The 22080-nt window shown below is 40.7% G+C and overlaps 1 protein-coding gene across 1 annotated transcript; it reads left to right on the forward strand.

The window, feature by feature from the left end:
- Window positions 1-1559: 1559 nt before the first annotated feature.
- On the forward strand, window positions 1560-20508 carry colgalt1b (collagen beta(1-O)galactosyltransferase 1b). The gene is made up of 12 exons (XM_085410404.1): window positions 1560-1858; window positions 6826-6936; window positions 7033-7150; window positions 9488-9622; window positions 12502-12706; window positions 12805-12924; window positions 13818-13894; window positions 13986-14092; window positions 14459-14591; window positions 15631-15758; window positions 17668-17874; window positions 17999-20508. Exons 1-12 carry the CDS (start codon window positions 1641-1643, stop codon window positions 18267-18269), a joined length of 1830 nt encoding a protein of 609 aa, XP_085266530.1. The 5' UTR covers window positions 1560-1640; the 3' UTR covers window positions 18270-20508.
- Window positions 20509-22080: the final 1572 nt, after the last annotated feature.

Genomic DNA, 22080 nt, shown 5'->3' on the forward strand with positions numbered 1-22080 from the left:
CTTTTTTAAAGCAAATTATAAATAAATGAGGAATGCTTCAAGACTTTTGCGAGTGCTGTGTGTTTATAAATGCATTTATCAGTGATTATTATTAACAGGTAGTTAATAATATGCTTAATAACAGAAATGGATTGCTGTATCAAACCATTAAAAAGTGGCCATACTGAATGCTTTCAAAAGCGCACTTCTACTTTGGATTCACAGTGATTAAAATCTTATTATGTATGTATGCATGTATATGGGGACAAGCCAGTGCACTGTATATTAAAGAGCACCAGAAAGGAGGGTCCCATTCCGCACTGGTCGGAGATTAACAATGATTGCCTCTGGTGCTGTTGGCCAACAAGGAGCCTGTGGAAACTACGGTACTGTTGGCCGAAGACAAAGGAAGAGGAGAGGGGGAGGCGACAAGAGAGAAGGGAAGTTAGAAGTGAAGAGCTGAGAGTAGGTGTAAGCTATAGCTGGTAAACAGAGAGTACTAGCTGATATGATGGCAAAGACAAAGGTAGTTATACTGATACTTCTTGTAGAAATGCCATGCAGGAGGAAAAGTGGAAGAGCACAGATAAATGGATGTAGTGAGGGAGGACATGCAGAGGATTGGTGTGACAGAGGAGGCTAAGAATAGGAGGAGATGGAGCCAGATGATCCACTATGGCAACCACTAAAGCAAGCAGCCAAGAAAAAAAATATAAGGAAAAATAAAAGTAGCTTATGGAGTCTGAGTTGTACTTTATGTTTTCATTTGTAATTGTAGACATGTAGGTCATCTCTATCCACTAGGGGGTACTGCAGTACCTTCAGCGCCACCACTTTCCAGCAAAAGGACTCAACACTGGCCAATTACACAATCTTATACCTGCGGATTTCTTCTCACGTTGAGATCCGGGAATCATTTCTCACTAATATCTTTCATTTTAATCATTCAAGTTTAGCGTTAATCACTAAAATGCCTGGTAGTGCTTAGGTTTGCTGTACACCATGATTTTAATTATTTGCTCTGTAATTAATATTTCTGTATACAAAAATCACCATTATTGTCATTATCATGATTATATTGTCACTTGGGTATAACAAGTGCATGATTATGGGACACGGCATGAGATGAAAGGTTTTACTCAAACAGTAGCTCCAAAGTAGAGCGTAAATCCCCTTAGTTTAGAGTTTCTGGACGATATTTTGCAGAGGTATGACAGGCCTGCAGTGTGCTCAACACATCCGACACGCCCAAATGGCTTTCCATCTGCTACAGCTGGATCTATTCTTAAAGGGGAGGGCAGCATATGGCAAAGTGTGAGTCCAGTCGGCCTTATAGGAAAGATAAGGTTGTTTTTTATATATATATATATATATATATATATATATATATATATATATATAGGTAGGATTCATTCTAGCTTAACCTGTCAGTAGCTCACGGTTAATTTTCTCTGTAACGGTGGTGCATAGCGGCTGCGAAGCAACGGCCTTTGGACAGCAGAGAGTTCCCCTTAAAGCAGTCAAGACCTGCCCTTTAATTCAGCCAGCTCGTCTGCCATGTACACACTGTCGGCATAATACAACAGCGGGACCCTCGGCTACTACATCCCCCAGTCTCCTTCTCTGTCCGCCCTGGCTTCTAGGAGTTACTCGCCCCTGCCATGCACCGGGTCACCTCGCTACTGCTTACCTTGCTGTTCGTTCTCCTGCCGGGCCGGAGCTGGGGCTATTTCCCCGAGGAGCGCTGGAGCCCCGAGTCTCCGATCCTCGCTCCCCGGGTCGTTATCGCGCTGGTCTGTCGCAACTCGGCGCACTCTCTGCCGCTGTTCCTCGGAACCATCGAGCGCCTGAACTACCCGAAGGACCGCATTGCGCTGTGGTGAGTGTCATCAGTGTGTCGTGTCAACATATTAAAGGAACTAGCTGACTAAAGTACAACAAAATGGGATTCACTGTAAGATCTCAGTGGCGCACGAGAGACACGTCGAGCCCGGGTTTAAATTATAGAGGAAAACTCTGCGTGCGTTTGCGCGTGCGCTTGTGAGATTCGATCAGATGGGGGCGCTGTGTTCTAAAGCTGTGGGAACACATATGCAGCGTGGGCTTTATCTTTGTAAATGACACCAGTGATGAAATGAGTGCAACTGGGAGCAGCGTGGCTTCCCCTACTGTGTGGACCTGAGCTGGCAGAGCAGGGAGGGCGAACTCCGCCTGCAGAGTCAAGCCCAGGAAAAGTTCCATTCAGTCACGGAGCTTCTCTTGCATAGTCCCGCTCTTTCTCCCCTATCCCTCCCCTTTCTTTCCCCTCCCTCTTCCCCTTCCTCATCGTCGTCTCCCAAAGTCGTCTGGAAACAAAACTAGTATTTAAAACAATTTTGAATACATCTTTTACAATGCGACCAGACACAATAGACTGTGAATGTGAGCCCGTGTATTAAAACGCCTCCGCAGGACTTATCTTCTTTTACCTTAAGGCTGTTTTTTTTCTGTTGCTACCCAGCCCCCCTCCTTCTAGATTTTTCCTGTCTCCAGCTCTGCTAACTTCCTGTGATCCCCTGCTAGTATATCTGTTCTTGAAAATTGAGAGATTCTTTTAAATTTTTCATCAGCATTCACACCTGACAGGTTAGATTATATCCTAGTTGGCAATCCAGTGGTCTAATGAAGGAAAATGAGGGGCTAAACGCCTCTAGCAGAGTTGCGTTTAATGTGACAGCAGGAAGGGGAATTAAAACTAAACATCAGTCACTCCTGTGAAATGGCTGTTTGATCAGAGGATGCCGTGCTTCATTTAAATGCTGAATTGAAACTTTTTCCATCAGACCCAGAACGAGGGATTCAAGTGTCCGTGTGCCTCTTCAAACAAACCAACCTGGATGTTGAGCTTCTTTCCTTGTGTCTGAGCCAGATATTTGTGCCTGATTTTAACCATGCCCATGTGGCAGCCAGTTTTCAGCGGGCTCTCTTTGATATACAACATAGCTCATCTCTCCGTGGAAGAGCTGATATAAAAAGTTTTGAAATGCAGTGTGAAAGATATATTCTGAGCTGCTGGCTTGCCACCTGTCGATGTCTGCAGTTATCAACGTGACAGGTTAAGATGAAATACTTGGCAAACGGCCACACACACACACACACACAACCACACACACACACACACTGGTGAGTGTGTGTGCTCTGCAGGGACATGCAGTGGGGATGTTATCATCAAGCCATAAATCATCTTCCTCCTCCTGCCTTTTTCCCCCTAGCTCTCTCATATCCGTTAGGCATGGCTGCAATCGCACATATTTATTTTTCACAAACCCTTTTTAATTCACTACCTCTGGCCATTCAGAACTTCACAGCTGTCAGAAATTTGTGTCCAACAGAGAGAAAAGAAGTAGACACATGCAGAGAGAGAGAGCGTGGGAGAAGAAGATAGATTGGTTAGCTGGTCACATGTAGGTGCTGAGATGACACTGCTGTGTTAAAAACGCCACAGACAGATGGGAAGGCTAACATCAGCAGCACGTTGACTGACGCTCATTACATGACAGGGTTGGAGTTAAATCCATTTCTGCCGTGTTACACATTTTTTCCTTCTTTCACGCTCCGTCTGTGTTTCTGTCTTTGTCTCTGCCCCTCCCTGACACACTTAGATTTGTTATGATAGCACAGAGAGCAGCTGAATGCCACCCTCCCCTTCTGTGGCTCTATTGTCTGCCTTTCTTTCCCCGTCCACACCTGATACTAGTGATGTGACGCTTTGAACCTCAAATGACAGCAAGGCCATAAAAAGGATTATGAGAGCATTCAAGAAGTTCAGCAACTGAGCGTATGAAAATCAAAAGCTGATTTACATTTGCTTGTTATCTTCTTCAAGGTCACATCCTTTTGTAGCCCTGCACTGCTTCCAGCAGCGCTGGGAGTCTCATTTTGAGCACTAGTAGGAGTGTAGCTGTTAATTCACTGTGGAGCTTGAACTTGGATATAGAGAAAATGTCAACTTTGATGTCAAAGATTTTATCAGTCAGCATCATCGCTGGTGATGAGAGTTCTGTCTCTTGCTAAGACCCAAAAGTGTTCAGCAGAGGATCCTGCTGTTTCCAATCCCCCAAAATGTCCATTAGACGAGCAGCACAGCCAGGAGCATGTTTGTTTTCTTTAGGGTTAGTTTTTTTTGCACTGTGAATTTGTCCTCCAGGTTCAGACTATCAATGTCCTAAAATGTCTTAGGTTGCCATTAAACTGCACTCTTTAAATATCAACATATTCATTGCCAAGTTTTTCTTTGAACATTTCACTCATGTTCAGCTTAGTCTTTGTGTCATTTTCATTTTGTTTATTGAGCCACTTAACACTGACCCATTAATAAAACAGACACCCAACTCAAGTGTTGAACCAGCGTCGTGTCTAAACATAACAGACAATTTAGCAACTATTTCATTTAAATTTAGACATTTTGTTACTAGTAGCCTGTCACAAAAAACACGTCATTTCTTTAGTTGAATGTATGAAAAATAACATTTTTTTTTATCAAGAAGGTCAAAACAGTGTCTTAAAGACATAACCTTAACAAATGTGAACAAATCCAGGAAAGACCTAACACAGGACCTGAGACACATCTGAAAATTAGTGGCAACAGGTGTTATTAACTGATGAATCCAAACTTGAAAAATTTAGTCAACAGACAGGTACAACAGTCCCTTTCAACATGTAAATTAATCAGAATGGTTTTTTGTATGTAATTTGTATAGTATTTTTTTCTCTCTCTTATTTCTTTTCTAAATGTACTTGTATATTGTTCACATGTTGAAATAAATTACCAACCAACCAACCAACAGTGACTGTCTACATCCATTTGTAAAACACGATTTAGTGCAGCATTTCACCCAGTGCTAGCGGACAGTTTCATTTTCAGTCTGACAGTGATCTTAAAAACACTGCCAGTGCAGTAAAAGCTTACTTAGATAAAAAAACACACACAATAAAAAACTTTGAGTCATGGATTGGCCTCCCCAGAGTCCAAACCTCAAAGTTATTAATGCGGTGTGGGATCACTTTGATAGAGAATGGAATAAAAGGCAACACGTTCGGGGCATTCAAAGAAGATCAGAGTGTCCTTTAAGAAGCCTGAAGAAATATTTCTAAAGCCTACTTACAGAAATCACAAGGCAGTCACATAAAGGCAGTCAGGTACAGGACAGAATAAGCAGTAAGGGACCATTCTAATTATGCTAAAGACATGCAATCCAACCTTTTAACTTCGACTGTAACTGAAATCTGCATTGGTGAATGCATGTCAGGGATGAGAATGTGTAGAGTATCCCCGTGTCATCAGCTGAAAGAATGCCAGGCTGCAGCACATGAAAAATGACCTTGCTTTATATTAACATGTATTACTAATATTTATTATATACATTACTTATACATTAATTTTAGGTTCCAGCCTCTGAAGGTTTGTGACCATGGATAAAAAACCTTCAGAGGCTTATGCAATGACTTTGAGCTCACCACCCAAATATTCTCATACATCTTAGCTCTGTGGGCTGTTTCAGCATTTTTCAGCTTGTTTCGTTTCCTTCAGAGTTCTAGTTGCTTTGTTTCGCAAGACAAAGTTTGTGATTAACCAGTACACAGCACAGACAGTACGAAACACGTGGCCATTGTATCAGCCCACTGGTTGTTGACTCTGTATTTTGAAGTCTCAGTGTTGGTGTTTCAGCCACTTACATGTTGTTATTGTTATCTTGAAACTGTCATATGTGAATAAAAAGGTTGAATCCCAATTTATCAGCTAAAGCTAGTTAGCAAGATGCATTAATAAACTGTAGGTGCAAAACACAGAAACAGGTATCAGCTAATTTAATGATGCTAAATCTTTCCTCACCAGGACTAGAACACCTAGTCCTTTATCTCTAGAATGAATGCTGAACTCGATCCAACTCTGTTGAATGTTTAACAAGGTTTAGTTTGCTAACACCATAATAGCATTATAAGGTTTGTTGGGGCTTTACCTTACAATAAAAAATTATTGTTGCCATATAAATAGATGGTGGATAATTAAATCTAAAATGACTTGAATTTTAAGGCTGAAATATTTTCTACAGTTGATTGATATTTGAAATTTTCACCTAGTTATTAAATGGCTTTATTCCAGTCAAGACATGTTGATCTACTGATGCTCATTTCTGTATGATTTTGGAATATTAAAATGTTGAGTTTGTGCACCGGCAAGTGTTGCAAACTATTTGAACTTTATTACTTAATGCACAAAACATTTCCCACTTGATTTTTGGAAACAACTCACAATCCTGATTGGAAAACAACCGATAATCAATCTATAATCCTCTCTACCACCTCCATACTTCAGTGTATAAAACTGAACAGGATCATTCTTCTTCCAAAAGCAGAAGCTTTGTGTAACTATTTATGCAGAGACATTAGCTGACTGCAGTAAATGAGAAAGAACAGAAGAGAAAACAACAGGGCTCCTGCTGAGAAAATGCTGTTTGAGTGGCAGAATAATAAATGCTGGCGAATATTATTAAATAAAAGTACATCATGTACAGGGATTACTGTGGTTGTTTGAAATGTAGTCAGTGACCCAATAAAACAGAATTTTATAGCGACACCGACCAAAAATAGTTTTCCTAGGATTCACAGCCTTGTCTTATTAATGCTAGGACTGGGACCAATGCTATTCCAGCATGTCTCTAATATACTGTATATTGTAATAATAAATTTCACACATAATGATACATGTTCATCTCCCTTTAAGCCAAATTAAGTCTTAATACTTGTTGGTACCAGCAGAACTGTTCTTTACTCAGAGTTCGCTCTCTCCTGTCATCACTCCCACAGGGTGGCGACAGACCACAACATAGATAACACTACAGCCATCCTAAGAGAGTGGCTCATCAAGGTCCAGAGTTATTACCACTATGTGGAGTGGAGACCCGAAGATGAACCCAGGTACGTGCGTGCCCATGTGTGACAATGGGTCTCTGTGCGTGTTTGTGTGTGCGTGGTGTGCACATTACTTAATGCGTCTGTCTTTGCATGCCTCAGTGCCTTTGAAGATGAGGTGGGGCCCAAGCACTGGAATAATCTCCGTTATGAACATGTAATGAAGCTCCGTCAGGCAGCGCTGGACACTGCCCGTGAGATATGGGCAGACTATCTTCTGGTATGCTATCATCCACTCTGCAGCTCTACAACTATGTGCTCTCAGCTCGGTGAATAAGGCGATATCTGTGGAAATTACAATACGCTGATTCATGACACTCCACTCTCTTAACAGCCACTCATCCACATTATCTACAAATGCTTATATCTCTTCAGAGAACTGAGGTAAAAAATTCAAAATATGCAAATTTCAGGCTGACATTTTTACTAATGCTGTTGTGTCAAGTGTTAAATTCTTTATAGTTTTAAAACCCTAGTTCAGGGAAGAACAGTGCTTTTGCACTTGTAAACAACTACAGCTCCGTGTAGCTGGTAACTAAAGGCTGAATGGCACACTGCCAGAAATGAGCTTGTTTTGTTTTGTTTTTTTGCTGTTTTGTTAGAGCTGTTTCGATTCGACAATGCAAAAGGACACAAGAAGTTAGGTTTTCAGTGTATTATACAATTTTATTGTTTTAAACCATTATTATTTAGAACTCTTGCGTGCTAATACCTGTGTACAAGTAAACTTGTGGCCAGTTAGCCAGTACTTTGAGATAGGACTGTTTTACATCATTCCTTCATATATTAGGCAAACAGGTAGATATGCATTGATTTTTATTAATATTTGCGATGTAAGTAAGAAATAACAATTTAAAAGATTTTCCACTAATTCCTACCATGTAGTTTTACATACAGTCATGTGAAAAAGAGAGTTTTCATAGGACTCTGTGCAAAGTTGCATAAACCACAAGAGTTTTGGAACAATAAGTGGAGATGTTTGACCATAATGCATAGGTTGTCTAAAACCAAACACAGCATTAGCACAAACACCTCATACCAACTGCCAAGCACGGTGGTGGTGGGATGATTATTACGGCTTTTTTTGCACTGAGTTGAATGCTATGGTAAAAAGGGTAAATGGCCTGTATTTGTATAGCGCTTTACTAGTCCCTAAGGACTACCAGTAGGCAACGGGTGAAGTGTCTTGCCCAAGGACACAACGACGAGACTGTCCAAGCCGGGGCTCGAACCGGCAACCTTCCGATTACAAGGCGAACTCCCAACTCTTGAGCCACGATCACTATGCTAGAGGCTGTCTGACAGCTAAAGCTTGACCCAAATTGCATCTTGTTACATGACAGTAATGCAAAGCGCAGCAGCAAATCTATTACAAAACGAAAAGTGGTTGAAAAAGCCCAGACCTCAACCTAATTGAAATGCTGTGGCACGACCTTAAGCGAGGCGTGAATAAACAAATGTCCTCGAACCTGAAGCAACGTTGTAAAGAAGAGTGGGCCAGAATTTCTTTAAACAGAAAAACAATTACTCCAAGGCTGCTAAAGATGGTTCTGCAAGCTGTTGAATGAATCATGGGATGTACTGCATAGAGTCCTGAGAAAACTTTCTTTTTAAACTAACTACATTTATGCTACATTTCTAGCACAAGTTCCTGTGACTTATTGGGACAAACACTGGCCAAGGCCAAGGCACATATGGTTGGCAAATTATAGGAAAACGCTGAATGCTCTGTGGGGGTCTGGTGGTTCTGTTAAGCTGTGGTGTATATTCCTGCTTGCATGGATTGGGTCCAGCTGTCACAATAGAGGAAAGTGAAAATGGTCATCGGTACCATAGTAATCACCTTTATCTTGTTAATAAACACTTGGTCTCTCTCATAGCAAAAATACCCCCATTCACAAAGCACAAGGAGCCGTTGAATAGCTTGATGAGTATGAAAATGATGTGAACCATATGCACACAGTAATTAGAAGATTTTTAGACCCATATGTTCAACAGCACTCTTTGCTACCATCATCCGAAGACCAAACGAGGGAATATCCTTCAGAGGAATTACACTTTGTCCCTTCAGTAGAATTTTAGAGACTTGGAAAATCAATGCCTAATGTAAGTGTACTGAAGGTGCGTGTGCAAAAAGCCAATATCAGAGGATACATTTTATGCTGAAGACATACACACACACATAGTTGTCTGGGAGCACTTGTTGGAGCGCATCTGTTGTCGTTGTTGAGATGTAATGAGGCAAAGACTTTGCCACTGAACAAAAAACAGAAAACAACAAAAAATGTTCCCTGAAAATCAATTCAGAACAGAAACTCAGTAAAAATGAGCCTACAGCAAATACTAGTGCAGTCTGTTTGTAAGGGTTTTATAAAAATTACGTGCTTCGAGGTGAAAAGGTCTAAGAAGGAGCGGCCTATGCTTGCAGTGTCTAATGATCAAGCCATGTTGCCGTGGCTCAGTCAATTATTGTGAAGCAATGGCTGACATTTTGGGTGCTTACATGTGTACCTTTGTGTGCGATAGTCAATACTGTGCCCTTCTCGTCTGTCCGCAGGTGGCCGACTGTGACAATCTGCTCACCAATCAGGATGTGTTGTGGAAGCTGATGAGGGAAAACAAGACCATTGTAGCTCCCATGTTGGAGTCCAGAGCTGCATACTCCAGCTTCTGGTGCGGCATGACCTCACAGGTACTGCAGATTTCTTTTGAGCTGCTATCCATTTACACCCCATTTAAATTTTGGCTATGTGGTATCTCACATCCTATGCATTCTGTTAGCAGTTTGGATGTGTGAATAACGTATTAATTTGTGACAACCAGATGGCAAAGAACAGTCTAAAATGCAATAAGCACAATAGCACAATAAGAGTATTTAGAAAATGCTATTATCCACCGACTCGAAATGATAAACCGCAAGATGGTGCATCTCTTGGATGTTTTTTTTTTCCTTTTTCTGTGCATCGTTAAATTTATAACACTTAATTAAGTTTCTGCTAGCTTCAGGTTTTAATCACAGCGACACAAAGAAAAGAGACTGCAAAGATTATTCATCATCGGTTGTCTTCAGATCTTTAAAGCCTTAAATTGATGCAAAATTAAGATCTTAACTTTTTGAGAAATTGCTGCTACGTCTCTAAATCCATTTTTCAAATGTCTTCAGATGATGGATAAGATTTATGTGTCATTTTCCTATGCTTGGGAGGATGGAGAACCTAAGCCAGGGGGTCAGTTGCTTGAAAGGAAATAGTGTTTTATACTTTTCTTCTAATTTTCCGCTTAGTTTTTGTCCAACAAATTCTTTGCTTTTTAAAAAATGAATGCTGTACTTGCAGAATGTGTTTTTTAAGCCTTTTTGTAAATGCAAGAGCTTAAATTTAATCAAAGTGGCCTTAAAAAGCTATTAGATTTAGCGTCCTTCAATCGGAATATTCCTTGTTATCAAGGTTAGTCTCTTTATAACGTGTCTTAAAAACCTCTTTTTATATCCTGGATGAATAATGAAATCCACTATTTAGTTTGTTGGCTACTGATAGTCTGTAAAATTTTAATATTTCTGCTGTGGAAAAGAAAAACACATTTCCTGCCGTCCTCCAAACACTGAAAAATAATCTAGGAGAACATTTACAGAGTGTTTTTTTTCTTGTGCTTCAGGAAATTATATTTGTACAATACCTAACTTTAGAAACACTGTAAATTAACCAATTTGAAGGTGTGGTAGAGTCTTTATTATTACCAGCGTAGTGAATGGAGTGTGTTTGATGTGTAGGTGCTATATACTCTTTGTTAGGTACACCTGCAGCAGCTCGCTGGATAAAAATGCTTGTTGATGTCAAAGCTCAGAGGAGGATGGTCAGACTGCTTTAAGCTGATAGGAACGGACTCAAATAACAACCCGTTACAAAGAAACCAAAGTTTGCAGAAGAACATATTTGAACATACATCATGTTGAACTTTGAAGCTGTTGAAAGTGATGCTGCTGTCAGATAAGAACAGGAAACCGAGGCTACAATTTGCGCTGCGTCACCAAAAGTGGACAGTAGGTGACTGGAAAAGTGTTGGTCTGATGAGTCTTGATTCCTGCTGCAACGCTTGGATTGTGGGGTCAGAATTGGAAAAATACAACGTTAAAGCGTGGATCCATCTTGCCTTGTGTCGACTCTTCCGGGTGGTAACACTTTGGACCCATTTCCATGTTCATCCCTTTTTACCAGGGGTCTCAAACTCCAGTCCTCGAGGGCCGGTTTCCTGAAACTTTTCCATGTGTCCCTGTTGCAACACACCTGAATACAATTTATAGGTCATTAGTAAGACTATAGAACTTGATTGCATGCTGAGGTGGTATTTCAGCCATGAGTGAATGAACATCGTGCAATAAAATTACTTTTAGAAGTACATTTTTTCAAACACTTACATTTACTGAAATTTAAGGGTTAAGGGTTGCCACTTCAGCATGCAATCAAGTTCTATACTCTTGCTAATGACCTTCTAATTTTATTCAAGCGTGTTGCAACAGGGACAGTTTGAGGACACCGGCCCTCGAGGATTGGAGTTTGAGACCCCTGCTTTATATCCACAGTGGTCCATGAGCTCCAAATGAGCTCCACAGTCATCAGATCTCAATCATCTTTGGGAACAAGAGATTTGTACCAATGTGTGATGCTATTGTGTCAACATAGATCTGAGTCTTAGAGGAATGTTTCCCGCTCTGTGTTGAATTTATGCCATGGACAATTAAGGTGGCTGTGGAGGCAAAAGGGGGCCCAATCCTGCCCTAGCAAGGTGTACCTAACAAAGTGGCTGTCGACTGTATATGCCGTGGAATTCCTTTGGAAATTAAAAGTTTTGCTTTGTCTGGTGAAGTAATATTACCATATATAATATTTAACATAACATGCTGGTACACAGACAGCATAAACAGTCATTTTTTTAATTTGTTCTTTCGCCACTTGCTACCACTTGCTTCACCAGACGCCACTGCTGTCTCTGTTTATTCAAATGAGTAAATATATACCTCTATTTATTTATTTATTTATTTATTTATTACCCAAAGTAAATTGTTCTGAATTGAATTGAAACATGTTTCCCTGAGTATGCAGACACTGCTGCCATGATTTTGACAGCATATCTGATTCATCACACAAGCTGTCAGTGATCTATTCCTGTCTTGGCAGGACGCCTTTCAGAACTCATCTTTGTTTCTTTTCAGATCAGAATAGACATGAGGACGCTGACTGTCCTCTAGACAAAATAAACCATCTTCAGCCAACAGTCTGATTCCTCTAAAGAACATTTCCTTCAGTACAGTTAATAGGCCTGTTGCCAGAAGGCAATCAGTCAATGTCTTTTCCATGTCAGCGCAACCCAGAATTTCAAGATTTGCTCTTAGAAAATGTATTTTGTCATAAATTAAAAAAATATGTCGATATTTCAACCTCCTACGAAGTGCTACAGGCATTCAGAAACTTCAAATCCCAGTCCTTCAGTTCAGGTTCTTGCTCACCTTATAAATTGGACACAGCTGAGAGCTGTTTGTAACTATAGCACACAGTGTTTCTGCACTTCCTGCAGGGTTACTACAGGCGCACACCAGCTTATATGCCCATCCGCAGGCAGGAGCGTCGTGGCTGTTTTCCTGTACCAATGGTCCACTCTACCTACTTGATGGACCTTAGAAAAGAGGCCTCCCGTCAGCTGGCCTTTTATCCACCACACCCTGAATACAGTTGGGCCCTGGATGATGTCATTGTCTTTGCCTATTCAGCGCGCATGGCAGGTGAGTTAAAGGCAATAGAGCTGGAGTTTTTATGTGGTAGGTCCATTAAAGTTCTCAAAAAAGAAAGTGTAAGCTTGTTTTTCATCTCTTGCCTACAGATGTGCAGATGTATATATGCAACAAAGAGACTTATGGGCATTTCCCGGTGCCAATGCGTTCTCATGCTACCTTGCAGGATGAGGCAGAGAGCTTTTTGCATACTCACCTTGAAGTCATGGGTGAGTCAAAAGATCAAAGCGCTCAGAAATGCAGAAGTGATTTGTTTGTGTTTACTCGTTGGGTGCAAGTTTTCTTGTGATTAAGGCAAATAAAGTTGTTTATGTCTCAGAAGTCTTTAAGCTAGTTATATTCAAACAGATTGAGCTGTTGGTACTCAAGACATCTTTCACTTGCCTCGTCTGGTCTGTAGCATTGAGTTGCATTTAAAATTTTTTCCATCAAAACCAAATCCTCACGCCAGCCAACTGTCGTCTTTTGCTGCTCCCTCAGTAACAAAATAAATGCACTGAGTTAGAGCGGTGTGACCTTCTACCAAAGCAGTGCCATATGCTGTATAACTCATGACAAATGAGCATGGTAGGCATGATGATATGGTCATCTCAGACACGCAGCTCAGAGTACAGTACCATCTGTTTGTGAGGGGTAGCCAAACAGGAAAGTTTAAAGGGAAGGATGGCTGTAAGGGAGAAGAGCTAAGAGGCATGTTTCAGAAAGAGAATGAAAGCACAGTATACGCTAGATATGAATTATTCTTAACTCATGAAAAGCTACTCCAGTGTGATCTCAGAGTAAAAATATAGAGTTGAGAATGAATAAAATATGTAAGTATCACTTTTTAGAAAAAGAAAGACAAACCACACAACAAATACTAATACAAGATAATAATAACCTGATTATAACACGGTTTTAATACTTACCAGTATCTTGCAAAATACTACATCAAAGGAAATCAAAGGAAAACATAAACTGTAGGTTTTTTCCAGCGTTCATAGGGGAATCCCTCACAACTATCTTGTGGACCCCTGCTGTTCCCTAAACCACATTATGGGAACTCCTGTTCTAACACATTACTCATTCTCTTTTTTCCCTCCCCTCCTTTTTTCTTTGACAGTAAAAAATCCACCATTGGAGCCCTCCAGCTTCCTGTCTCTTCCTCCCAAGCAGCCTAACAAGATAGGCTTTGATGAGGTATACATGCACACACTCATTCACTCTCTCACACACATAAATACGTGCACAGTAATCTAGACGTGTGTGTTTTGCATCTGCGTGCACCCAGGTGTTTATGATAAATCTGGTGCGGAGAGCTGACCGTCGTGAGCGAATGCTGAGAACTCTGTACGAGCAGGAGATCAGCTGTAAGGTTGTTGCTGCTGTGGATGGCAAGTACGTTTCTCATTTTCTTCCTCCCCCACCGATTGTGTCTTCCTGATTTGTGCCTCTGCAACATGCAGTGTAAATTGATGTAGTGAGCCCGGGCTGAGACAAACAACCAGGTGAAAAGCAGCTGGTCGCTTGCTCTTATTTCTAGATTCCCTGAGCCACATACTTTTTGCTTATTTATGTCTCTAACCTTCGCGTGGGCTGTCCAAAAGTTAGGCTGTTATTCAGTTATTCGTAATTGATTTGTTTCTGCAGTCAGTCCTGATACCTGTATGGCTTACGAATATATTTGTGTTGTACATGTTTATTCACTGTTTCATTTGAGTATCGATTCCATATTAAATCTCAATGTCCATCTCTTTCTCTCAGAGCTCTGAACAAGTCTGATATAGAGTCTATGGGGCTTAAGATGCTGCCAGGATACAAAGACCCTTATCACGGTCGACCTCTAACCAAGGGTGAACTGGGTTGTTTCTTGTCTCATTACAACATCTGGAAGGAGGTGAGACTCTTGAGCTGGCCTAAGGCAATTATGTCTACCTGCACATCTTAGATAAGGTTTATTGTTAAAAACACAATAATTGAGATTGCGTGAGGAAAGGTGGCTTGAGCGGCAAATAAACTTGTCTTCTATATGTTTCAATGAGAGCGCTGCTTTTTTTTTGGACAAATTTGTACATCTTATTTGTACATTTGTACATCTTATTATTATTATTTTCATGATGAAAATATAAAAAGTGCAAGGAAAGAGAGAGGAATTACAAGCGAGGGTTAGGGTTAGGGGCAAAAACCCGGCATGCATCTACTCAAGGGCGTTGCAGTGCATGTAATCTCTATGAACTGCTATCTGCATGTGATTATGTAGGATGTATAAGCAAAGAAAAGGAGACTGGTAGCTTTCTCCAATTACAGTTCTCTTGTTGTCCAGCCTCTGTTTACCAGTCATGTTTGAATAGACTTTGATTGCATGCATTTAAACAGTCCACATGAAGAGCAATTAAGGGACTGTATTCACCAAAATGCAGTTGCAAAACCAGTGACTTATTGCATTTTCATGAGCCTTTTTCATTGTATCTGTATTTGCAAACAATAACCGGGAAGTCAAAAAGCAGATATCCACTATCTGGATATCCTGGCTACACTGGAGGCCATCAAAAATAGTTAGGTTACAATTTGGGAACCAATGTCGTGTGTGCCCAGTCTACATGGTCAACTGGTAGTTTTCATAAAGAATCTTTATAAAAGACTTCATAGTTTAGCTGCACTGTTTGTCAGGAAAAAGCTCAGTCAGTATAGTAATTAAACCAGCTGTATTCAGCCTCTCCTGTTATTTTGGGAGAATGAACAAACACACAGGCTTTTATGTGTAATTATAGAAAATTAGCCATTTGTAATCATTTTGTACGAAGGACCCATAAAGGTCAAAAAGGATTTAACAAACGTTACACTAAATCCACCTAAGTACATGATGGATTTTATGCACAGGCTCACCAATATATTGGCAGCACTGTAATGCTCCATATCCATATGTCTTCGTTCAGATAGTAGACCGAGGTCTCCAGACTTCTCTGGTCATCGAGGACGACCTCCGCTTTGAAGTATTCTTCAAACGTCGCCTTCAGGCACTGCTGCAGGAAGTGACATCACACAAGCTGGACTGGGATCTCATGTGAGTGATGCTTCAGTGAACTGAGGAAATACACAGTGTAGTAAACAGAGAGGATTATCATCTCCATCATCCTCTTACAGTGAAATCCAACCATCTGTCACACGATATCTCAGACGCCACCAGTCAGATGCTGAGAACACTTGTGGGAATAATCCAGTGCAGCATCCCACTCCTGAGCACCATCCTACGGCATTTTCATTGAAACTATCCGAAATAAGAGCTGTTCGGGAGACTCATCTAGACATGACCTTCAAATATTGCAGCAAAGTCTGCTTGAGCTGAGCTGCAACTATATTTAGTATTTCTAAAAGCCCGATTGTATATTTTTATATTCGTATTTTTTTTCTTATGAATTCAACAGCTGAGGAGGAATTGATTGAATTTTCTTGATGCTGGGTTCTTTGTCATAGTGGCAGCAGAGACTCATTGATATCTCATTAAGAGTTTCCGCTATGCGAGTGTGAAAAAATGTTGTTAAAACACAAACATTTATTCCAATCACATTATTAAGTGGAAATTATCAATCGAACTCCAATATTGCTATGTGGAGTTATTTTTAAGCTATAATTGCACAAACGTTGTAATTGATGCATTTGCTACTGTCTGGCAAGAGAAAGGGATGTGGGTCCCATTCTGCCTACTTACTTGTGTCCATTTGCAATTTCACCGTGGATATCCAGTATCAGCTAACCAGTGCACATCTTCACTAGGTTTGGGCGACTGGACGAATATATCGACTATCGACGATAGGCTGAGCCCATCGGTGATCGTTTTTATAAGGGCGATTTATTTATTTATTTGCCCATAAGTAAGTTTGCTAATAATGATGGAGCTAATAGAAGCAGTCAACAGAAAAAAATAATAATAGCGCTGTTTTAACAGCATCCTCTTTCATCTGCGAGCAAATGCACCCTCCTCAGAATACGCCCAAATGCTTGTTGATGGAGCTGCAGAAGCTGGTGATAGCCTAGGATGGTGGACACGTACATGCTCATGCAAGTTAGTCGTGTTTGAGTACTTTGCTCGCACTATACGTCTGCACAAGCGGCACACCGCTTTGGTTAGATCCTTAGGTTTACCTCTTTCATCCCAAATGGGCAACTTTATATTTTATTTTAGTGTTGTCAGCATTAACGCACCGTCATCACAACTATCGCGATTAAGAATGAACCCATCTGGAGTCAAAATCCCTGAAATGTCTCTGTCAACGCATTTCGGGCAGTTTGTCCAAAGTCTGTTCATTCTGCGCTCTAGATGGGTTGAGCACATTAAAAATTTTGATCGTGATGACCGGGTTAACGCTGTCATCCCTTATTTTTTGGGCAAATTAGTTCGTCCATGTTTGGACTTCTTCTGTGTGGTAAACACGTGCATGACTACATTTCTCCGCCCATCAAAAAGTCTGCACATGCGCACATGTATCGCCCATCGCCGATTATTGGACTGACAATTGTCAGTTGGAAAATTTTTACATATTGCCCAACCCTAATCTTCACTGTTGATGAGAGTTTCCCAGCAAGTGTCCAAGCCCCAAGAAGGCGCATCAGGGCAGGAGTAGTTCTCAAGGTTTTGCGTTGTGTACTTTTCCTCCACAGTTAGACCATCACTGCAGAATTTTACATTAATGTTCTGAAGCATCACAGAGGGAAGTGTGCCTGCTCACAGTGGGTTTTAAAACAAATTGAAACAATATTCATCTGTGTGCTGATTCTTAGTTGCTAATTAAAATATAAGTTCACTTAGTTAATTCAAGAGGATAAAACTAAAAGGGTCATATTCAAATCTGATGCCTACCATCTCTTCCATCTGGATTCAGCATAGTTGTTAAGACAATAGAGTAGATTTACTGTTATTAGCTGTCATTTCAAATCTGTGATCTGTGCCTCTTATATGTGAACAACTCTTGCAGTTATATTGGGCGGAAACGAATGCAGGTGGACCATCCAGAGAAGTCGTTACCAAACATCCACAATCTGGTGGAGGCCGACTATTCCTACTGGACTCTTGGCTACATGTTGTCGTTACAAGGAGCCAAGAAGCTCCTCGGTGCAGATCCTCTAAGGAAGATGCTGCCTGTTGACGAGTTCCTTCCTGTCATGTACAACAAACATCCAGTGTAAGTATAACCCATCTGCTCTCCACGTGTTCTCTTTGTTCCTGTTATCTGCCTCCTCTTTGTGATTCCTCTTCTGTGGCGCTCTTGTAAATCTAATCACATCCCCGCTTGTCTCGCTCATCAGATCAGAGTACATGGACCACTTTGAGCGTCGGGACCTGCGTGCATTTTCTGCTGAGCCGCTTCTGGTGTATCCGACCCATTACACAGGAGACCCGGGCTACATCAGTGACACGGAAACATCAGTAGTCTGGGACAACGAGTCAGTCAGGACCGACTGGGACCGAGCCAAGTCCAGGAAAACTCAGGAGCAAGAAGAGCTGAGTTTCGAAGCCCAAAACTCTGACGTATTGCAATCTGAACTGGAGAACTGGAGCGCACGGGACGAGCTGTGATGAAGGAGGGAAGATTTGAGGAGGAGTTAGAGAGAAAGAACTCTAGCATTCATTCAGAGATAAGACTGAGGGAAATAGAGCAAAGCTGTGATAGTGGGAGGAAATAGAAAATATGGAGGGAATCTAACAAAGTGGTGGAATAAAGGAGTCATAGTGGAACAGATGGACAATGGGCTGATGAGGAACAAATTATTTTTCTCTCTTCACTATTGAATCTTTCTCTTGAGAGAGGAGGTTAGATGTAGAGTTAACTCTTGAACAGTCAGCTGTCAGCTTTTGTTTTATTTATTACATCCCATAGACGTCCCTTGTCCACCGCTGGTCTCTTAATAGTTTTTAACATGAGAATTTCACATGCAGTTTTGCATGTCTCCAAAAGACACTCCAGTAATGTTTCAACTGTCCAGAGCAATTTCACCAATACTTTCCCTAAATCACACGTTAAAGCTGCAGTATGTTCTGAGTTAAAATGTGACCTCCTAAAGAATAACAAGGTTATATTACGTTTCTTCTTCTACTGTCTAAAATTCTCTCTCTGGAGAAAACAATCACCAAAACATTTCCCAACATGGTTCCCAGCATGTTTGGCCACTTATTAGGGCTGCACGATTAATCGTTAGAAAATCGCGATCTCAATCCATACTTATGTGCGATCTCATTTCCAAATGACAACGATTAAAAAACAAAAAAACAAAACAAAACACGACGACAATTGTACCGCATTTTGATCCGGGACGTAATCTGCATGAAAACAAGCGCTCACTCTTCCTGCTCAACAAATGACAAGGGCGGAGCCTTATACCACGTGATACAGAAGCTGTGCCGTGTGATGCTAAAATTAGCAGGGAAAAAACAGCGGAGAGCACGTCAGGGATGACGAAAAAGTGACAGGAGAAAATCCGTCCCGGTCAACCACCCAAACATCAATAACGGGAACCTTATACAGCGCTTCCCTATACACGTCGAACTCCCGCAGGAACAAAGAAATTACGGAGGCTATTACTTAGCACCTGACGAAAGATATGGCTCCCATCAACACTGTGCAAAACGAGGGATTTAGGAAAATGATCAACACCCTAGACAAACGCTACACAGTGCCGTCCCGCAACTATTTTTCTATTGTTGCACTACCTGCTCTATACATGCAGTGTCGAGCAACGACGGAGACAGAATTTCAAGCAGTACAACATTTTGCGGCAACCACAAAACGTGAGACATTTGTTGTTTTTATGTTTATTTATTGGCTTTATGTTCAGTCTCAACTGTTACGAAGTTGATGTGCAGTTAATAAGTGCAATAAATATTTATATTGGAAAAGAGAATCGTGAGAGAATCGTGATCTCAATTCTAAGCAAAAAAATCGTGATTCTCATTTTATGCAAAATCGTGCAGCCCTACCACTTATCCCTCTTCACTGGATGGATCCGTTCCACCAAGACACTTTTGGTCATTCATTAGTTTCAGTTTAACAGCTTTAACAGTTTAGAAGGACTAAAATAAACCAGCAAATCTAAAAAATAAGAAAAACCATATTAACATATTGATAAATATCGATGATATCGATATATATATAAATTTCCTGTAAATTCATGTCGTGAAACTTCATATTTCTATTGTGATCACATCCAGGTTGGGAACATAGACTGTACAGGGAAGATGGTGTGGGCCACTGTGACATCAGAAGAGCATTTTGAATGCTTGGATTTTTTACGGTTTTCATCCTTTATTGTCTGAATTACTCTAAAATTAACAATAATTACATAATGAAAATCATAAGAAATCAAACTGATTGAAACCAGTGAGAAGTAGAAGAACGAGTAGCTCTCTGCTGGCCATTGGGTGGAAAAAATGTCAGTTTAAGATCATTCTCACTGGTTTCCCTTTTCAAACCATGAGGCTACGTTCATCTTTCATATTCAGTCTGTTGCTGGGAATCACCTCTGTTCGCCTTTTCTGACTCTTAATACCTTGATCTTTAATTTAGGCCCAAGCAGCCATTGTTATTTACTACATGTTATGTTTTGGGAGATTAATTTTAGGCTTACTTATTTGTAACTGATGAATGTATCTGTTTTACCTGTTACCAAAGGATTTGTTCACACTTGAATAACAGCAGGATTGATTTTTGTATTTCCTTAGTTCGCAGCTCATATTGCAGTTTTAACCCAGACTTGCAGCTTTGGTTGTATTTTTGTTTGTTAAAACAAATGAATATAGATTTTTTTGTAATACCTCTAAAGTCTTGTCTGTTCTCTGTGTTTTCAAAGTGTGTCTTTTTTGCTTTGTTTTTACCAAAGGATGACTAACGCCTTTGATATGAAAGGATTGGTTGGTTGACATTTTTTCTCCACTGGATTTAAGTTAGGCTGAAACAGGGAAACGCTAGAGCATCAGCACCTCAAAGCTCAGTTAAATGTACATGGAAGCACTGACACGCTGCCGGCTGTGGTTAAAGCTGCAGTGGCTAAAATATCAAAGTATCTGCTTTGCCTCCTTTATTGGCACACTACAGTTTTATTTAAGCACAGACATGAATGTTATTTAATTAGTGCCCACTGGTGTTTGCCTGCCCTGTAACTACATAATGCTAAGCTCTGGTTACAGCAAGCCACCATTACCTCTCCCCATTCATTGTGTTTATACTCATTATGGCTTACTCATTGCTGACCAGTGAAGCGTGCTCGTTCTACACCGACTGCCCTACAGTTTCATGATATTTGCATCTGAGATCAAGAGTTTGTTGTTGGATTAGAACAAAAACATTTAATTAGTTAAAGAAATTATACTCAAGGGAGACATTTTTAGTCTTGACCTCTGCGAGAGTAGCTTTGCATGATTAACAGTTCACAATAATCCATGTTTATGTTACAGTAGGATTTGGTGTAGCACATCAGTTCATCCATTATTTCTTTTAAGCAAATATTTGTTTGATTGGCAGCCTCTTGCAATCAAAAGACTTGAACAGGTGGTGGGAGCTGTAGCTGCTGTGACCATATTAGGGTTATCCCCCCTTATTTACATCAAATGGAGCCAATTTTAGGAACGATTTGTTGTAATATGAGTGCTTGGAGCATTCTGAAGTCTGAGCTTTTGACTCACATAGATTACCTCAACATATCCTCACCTCTTTACTTGAATGTTTGGCTAAAAATCAGCATCCACCACTGTAACAGTGTACATCCACTTTGATATCACTTGCAATCACACTCAAACACACTGCCAGAGGGCCATTTCCACCAACTGCCAGACCGACTTCATGGATAACCTCAGGTATACTAATTTCTTAGATGATGCTTTCACCACATGTCTGAGATCGGTCTGAGATCTCTTGCACTCAAACATTACAGTTCATGATAAGAGAAGCATAACTGACTTACATCGACACCTGTACAGTACAGCCATGCTTCTAGGCTCACCTAAAAAAAAAAAAAAAAGCTTCAGCATGTGTTGTGTGCATTTGGTCACATATCCAAAGCATGTATTATTCAAAGGAGCGTATGCATGTGTGCGTGTTTTTGTGCATTCATGTGCAGTGACGCATGTCTGTGTGACTCAGACTAATCCTATTAGGGCTCTCTCCCTCTCTCTCTATATTTACCTCAACCCTCTCCCTGAGATTAACCCGGGTACTTTCTGCAAGTGCCTCTGCAGCTCGCTAAGCACTTTCCTACAGCACAGCTTGGAGTTCACCGGAACCAGGCTCAAAACTATTCACTCTCTCAGTTAATTCTGCACCCTGCCTGTTAAATCAGCCTTAAAAACAGGATACAAAAGAATCAGTATTATGCTTTGATGGCTTAATGGGTGATAT

The sequence above is a fragment of the Rhamphochromis longiceps genome, linkage group LG6, assembly GCF_057381845.1.
Source record: "Rhamphochromis longiceps isolate RC_006_pf linkage group LG6, R_longiceps_female_GT1.1, whole genome shotgun sequence".
Taxonomy (NCBI): Eukaryota; Metazoa; Chordata; class Actinopteri; order Cichliformes; family Cichlidae; genus Rhamphochromis; species Rhamphochromis longiceps.